General features: G+C 41.8%; 1 protein-coding gene across 1 annotated transcript in view; it reads left to right on the forward strand.

The window, feature by feature from the left end:
* Window positions 1-5,979, forward strand: part of CELSR1 (cadherin EGF LAG seven-pass G-type receptor 1) — a 321,619-nt gene that overhangs the window by 281,127 nt on the left and 34,513 nt on the right. The window contains exon 24 of the mRNA XM_019509377.1: window positions 1,143-1,343. Coding sequence (XP_019364922.1) covers window positions 1,143-1,343 — 201 coding nt within the window. The remainder of the gene's footprint in view (window positions 1-1,142; window positions 1,344-5,979) is intronic.

The raw sequence follows: 5,979 nt of genomic DNA on the forward strand, positions 1-5,979 counted from the left end.
GGGGGGGCATATGCCCCCCGTGCCCCCCTGCCACATCACTTATGTCTCCCCAACCCCCCCCCCATGTATCGCCAGTGCCCATACCCCACCTTCCACACAAACACCCACTCCCTTCCTCGCACTGGGAGTAAGGGGCTGTGGGTCAGGAGTGAGGGGCACTGGCAGTGCCGGGGGACTGTGCGTCAGGAGTGAGGGACAACAGCATGGGCAGGGGAGGGCATCAATATATCAAGGCTGCTTAGTGCCATAAAGCAGCAGGGGAGACAGCCAGGGGCAGGGGGGGCTCTGATTTTCCATAATAAAAATACAAAATCAAATGCCAAAATATAGAGGTATTTTGAATTTTTTTTATTGTAATGATTGAGGCACTGGTAGGCTTCCAATCTGCTTTAAAATTGTAAATATATCAATAAAACATTGTGTTCAACCAGTACTTATACCTATAGTGGTGTTTCATTTTAACTGTGGAAAAATGCAGATTTGGGGGCTTTTTAATTAGAAAATTTGCCATTTTTATCAGAGAATTTGTGATTTTTAAATAGAGAAAACTAGGCTCTCTGCTCAAAACTAATGAAGACTAGTTCCAACATAGGCATAGGATGTCAAGGAAAGAGGCTCACATGCAGCTTCCTGAAGATATCTGTACTGTAGACTAGCTGTGATTAAGTATGCCTTTTACTTTAATTGAATTCCCATCATTATCCTCCACAATGGACAAAATCACGTATCTACTGAAAAACAGCATGTTAGACACTATGAAAATGTCCATTTGACAGGATTTTTTTTTATATTTGATATCCTGAGGAGGTTTGTCTTGGCATATTTGTTTATTTCCTGTTAACACTGATTTTCTTCAGGAAGCTATAAATCCAAACCAAAGTAGAACCTGTTAGGTGGTTTGAAACAGGCTTAATGAAAGTTTTATAGTTTTAATCCCCTGAACCTAACACTTAAAAGGGCTTATTTATGATACATTTTGTTCCTGCTCAAGCCGTTGAGTCACTGTTGCCCCAACTTCCATCTGTTCCACAGAGAATCTCTTGATTGTGTATTAACTAAAAGGCTCACTTTTCTAAGGAATCTCCTGAATCCCTTTTAAAATGTAGGATTCGCTCAGATGTGTTTAATTTTTCACTTCACAGAATGGCGAGGTGCTTCCTCTAAAGATAGTCACTTACACGACTGTATCCATCTCACTGGTGGCTTTGTTGATGACGTTTATACTGCTGGCTCTGATCCGGACACTGCACTCAAACTTGCATAGCATTCACAAAAATCTGGTGGCAGCTCTTTTCTTCTCTGAATTGGTCTTCCTTATTGGAATCAACCAGACGGAAAACCCGGTAAGGGCCACTTCAATGCTTCTGGAATACCAACTGGCATATTACTACCAAACCCAAGCATTTGTACAACTTTAAATCTGGTGTTCCTGTTGAGTGTCAGCTGTTTATCTGTTTCGCGTTTTTTTCCTTCCTTCCCCTGAGGATTTTTTTTTTTTTAATATAAAGCCTTACACCTTTTTTTTATATACACTGCTGATTGTGTGGAGAGCAATGAATTGTCTTATTAGACAGAACTATACTCCTGCTAGCTAGGTCCAGGCAACATGGACTCAAACGTGATATTTCCAGGTATCATTCTCAAGACTCCTAAAAGACACCTTCTTAACATACTGGTTTCTTCCTTCGCTTCTGTCAGATTACATGCTGCCTTGCTTTGTCTCTTCAGTAGGGCTTGCAACAGTTTATTCTGAAGCACTCTTTTATAGGCAGTTCCCAGTGCCTAAAGGCATGTCACCAACTTCACATGCTGTTCAAGTATGAGGTGCATCCCATGCTCATATGATGATACCGGAGAAGCCAGTTACTGAACACAGACAGACCTAGGAAACCTGCTGCCTAGCATTGTGCTTTCCAATACAGCATGCATATTGCTGTCATTTCACTATGTGTTTCTTCACTTCAGTGTGTGTTTCACAAAAACTGGAATGAAGCTGTGAGTGTACATGGCATTTTCATGTTTCGTACTCCATGCTAGTAGTTATTTTTAGTTGTTGTTTTCTGTAATGCAGATAGGCAGAAGCCAAGATCACATAAACAAACAGTCAAAATATAGATGGGGAATGAGAAGCACTGAAAAGCATATCATGAAGTAGGCAAATGGTGCCTAACTCATCTGGCCCTGCAGGCTGAGTGAGTGGAGTGGAGCCAGTCCACAGGCCCAATCCTATATACAGGGTCAGTCCGCAGGCCCAATCTGGCATGGGGTCTAGTCTGTGGGCCCAGTCCAGCTCACGAGGCCACTTCATTTGGCCCTTGGGGCTTCTCACGAGTCTGGAAATTTGGCAGCAAGATGAGTTATGGCAGCGTTAATTGTTGCGGCTCCAGGAGCTGAAGCAATTGATGCTGCCACTGCTCCCCTGTCACCAAATTTCTGGACTTGTGGGGAGGCCCCGTGGACTGGATAATATGGCTCCACAGCCAGATCTGGCTTACAGGCCAGATCTTGATCTCCCCTGAAATACGCCATTGCCTCTGAAAGGTCAGGCATCTTTGAACCAGTTAGTGTTTAAGGTGTCAACTTGCTCTACCTTCTGCCTGAAATGCATACAGACAAGTCTTGATAAAAAATAAACACCATTAGAAATGTTTCCACAAATAATATTTGAAAAATCCAGTAGAAACATTCCTTTGTAAACAGACTTTACTCTAAATCTTAATAAATGAGACAACAGACAAGACAAACTTTGCTCATGGGAAAAAATAGAAAAGACTCTTGGGCTTTGGGGGCAGAAGGGACCATTGTATTTATCAAACCCAGGGTGTTCTCAACCTTTTCAGGCTTACGCCACTGTGCCATAACTTTTCTGAATTTAGCAGCTCCCCAGTTTCCAGGAGGTGCATACAGGGCCAGACCGGGAATCAACTATAACAGGAGGGGGGTGTTCCTGCCTGTATTAAATTTGTTAGATAAACTGCCCTGTGCACCTGTTTCCAGGAAGTAAGTGCAGGGAAGCAACAGTGGCAGGTGGGGATGCAAATAATGTAGCACCATGGTTGGGAAGTACTGATCTAATCTGATCTCACATACACAACAGGCCAAAGGACTTCACCCACAACCTTGTACATCAAGGTCAAAATTTCTATTGGTGCTATATATCTGGCCTTGATTTAAAGGCTTGAAGTTATGGAAAATCCACCACATCTCAAGGGATGTTGTTCATCATTCAACATTTGTGGCTCAGTCCTAGTTTATACCACTTCAGCCTCCATCCACTGGATCTGTGTTGTGGCTTCTACTATCAGAAATCTCTTTGCCATGTAGATGCTTGTAGGTTTTGATCAAGGCACATCTTACCCAGTGGATTAATTAAGCCACTCACATTTCTCACTAGGAAGTGATTTTTCCAGACCTCAGATTGCTTTCTAGTTTTTACCTGAATCCCTTCCAGTACTTCAGCTTCCTTTTGGAATGTGAATGCCAGACCTGGATACCACATTGCAGGGGCTGTCTCACTATTGCATATAGATGTAACGCTACTTCCCCACTCCTGTTTGGTATTACCATGTTTATACATCCACGGATCTCACCAGTCCTTTCAGCTACAGCATCATACTGAGAGTTGGTCATGTTCACTTGGGTCACTTCACCTTACTCCTTTTCATTGTCTCTGCATTCCAGGTTACCATGTTTCATCTTGGAAGTGCAGCCTATGTTCTTTGTTCGTAAACGCTGCCTTTGCATTTGACTCATTGTTGTCCATATCACCTTACCAAGTGATCCAGGCCTGGGTGCATTACTGAATTTTCCCCATACTTAAAAGACCACCATTTCTTGTCACCACCATTTTACCAGCACTGGGTTTATGTTTTCTTCCAAATCTGTAATATAGATTTTGAATAGCATGGGACAGAAACCAGTTCCTTGTGGCACCTGAGTGAAAACAACATAATTGAGAATAATTCCTCATTTGCAGTTATATTCTGTGAACTTCTAGTATGAACTGCTAAGTAAATTGATGTAAAACAAGTAAAATAACAGATCTTATTAAGTTACTTCACAAACTTCATTGCTACCAATAGTGGTATTTTCTGGGTTTTCTCTTCAGCTCCCTACCATTTTTATACTGCAAGAACTAGTGTATCAACATGCCAGACATGTGATCACCTTTTTAATTTTTCCCCTCGCCCTTCACCTATTATACGGTATTGTAACATCTTTAAACTTACGCCATATTGAAAAGTCTAAGTTGGGAAACATAGTTTTGTACAAGGTAAAGCCACTCCCTGCAGCTTTACCAATTTGAGAAGCAGGGAAGACGGGAAAGTTGTGTGCGTTTGAGGCAGCGATTCATCTGTCTGTGTGGAATGAGAGTTGTCTAGCAAGTCATGCACTGCTGAACATCAAAAGAAAAAATGTTGGAGCACAAATAATACTGAAGTGGTTGGCGCTGAGCCTGGCCTTTATGGGTTTCTGTAAATTAACAATCACATTGGAGAGAGAAGTTTTTAATCCCCCATAGCTTACTGATAGACAGAAATGATTTATTTTCTTTGTTCCATACCTGATAAAGGTGGAATTTTCAGTGCAGCCCACACAGAGACATGCCAGTAGAAGCAAATAAAGAACCACACCTACATGAATACAACAAAGGCTTGTTTTTTTTTATAGGTTATATTTTCACCAATATATAAAGGCACCAGAAAGTCAAAGGTATTGATATAACCCTGTCACTAAACATCATACAGTTAAATGTGACAGAGAGTACTGAATCAGAGGGTCTGGCCTACTCAGTCCCATGCAAGCATGCTAAAATAGCCAGTATCTGAAAGTGTACTGGTTGTGATACACAGCGCACAAATAGTCTAAACCGGCGCAAAGCCTTTTAAATGGAAAATGGCTGATTAGGCAAAACACTTCTATAATCTAAACTCTTCTATAATCTAAACTCTTCACATGATGTTGGGTAGAGTCCCTGGTTTTGTCAAAGAGTCCTTCTGAATGGGGAAGAAAGGGACGGAAATAGTCATCCCTGCTTTGAAGCAGACAGATAAAAAAAAAAAAAAAAAAAAAAAAAAAAAAAAAAAAAAAAAAAAAAAAAAAAAAAAAAAAAAAGGAAGGATAGGATAACAAATAGGTGGAAAATACAGATTTCTGCTGAAGTTCCTAGGATTCAAGGCAACCTATTAGTCCCAAACAGAAGCTTTGGAGTAGCAGGTTAGCCTCAACAGACGTTGCTCTGGGCCCTATCTTGTTTAACTAGTCTGAGACAGGATTGTAATGTTCTCAAGAGCTTCCAGTTTCATGGGTCCTCCTCAGGCTGGCCAGTTTCACTGTGCTGGTGCTAGATCTTGCATTTGGCCTTAGGATCATGTCAAAAGTTGAGAAAGGAAAAAGTGATGTGGGCTGGAAAGGTAGGCCCAATGAAGGGTGCAAGATCTTGCATGTTAAAAGTCTGCAATTGCTAATTCAGACATCCTCTATGGTGTAGTGACATCTGTCCCAGATTATCTGTGAGGTTCACCAGTGAACAGCAGAGTCTCTGAAGCAGAGCAGAAGACCCCTAGCCTTTCTCAAGGGAACCTCGTATGATCCCATATTCTCACTCCCCAAAAACTTTTTAAGGGGCATGAAGGATGAAATAGATCATCCATCCTGTCCACTAATTAGGCCTAATTTCCAACACTCCAATTTTATCCATAATTTCCCAGTTTCAAACTATGACCCTGGTATACTTAGGGCTATCACAAACCCTACCACCTTCTCCTTCAAGTACAAGGACCCATCTTCAATATTGCATCTCCTGAAAGCAGATATTAACACAAAAAGCATGGGGAACAAGCAGGAGGAACTCGCCCTCCTGCTGGCTGACACCAGCCCGGACATTGTGGGGATTACGGAGACTTGGTGGGACTCCAAGCATGATTGGGCAGTGAATGTTGAGGGCTATAGGCTGTACAGGAGGGACAGGATAGGAAA

This window comes from Gavialis gangeticus, unplaced genomic scaffold, assembly GCF_001723915.1.
Source record: "Gavialis gangeticus isolate Ggan-Ray unplaced genomic scaffold, GavGan_comp1, whole genome shotgun sequence".
Lineage (NCBI taxonomy): Eukaryota > Metazoa > Chordata > Crocodylia > Gavialidae > Gavialis > Gavialis gangeticus.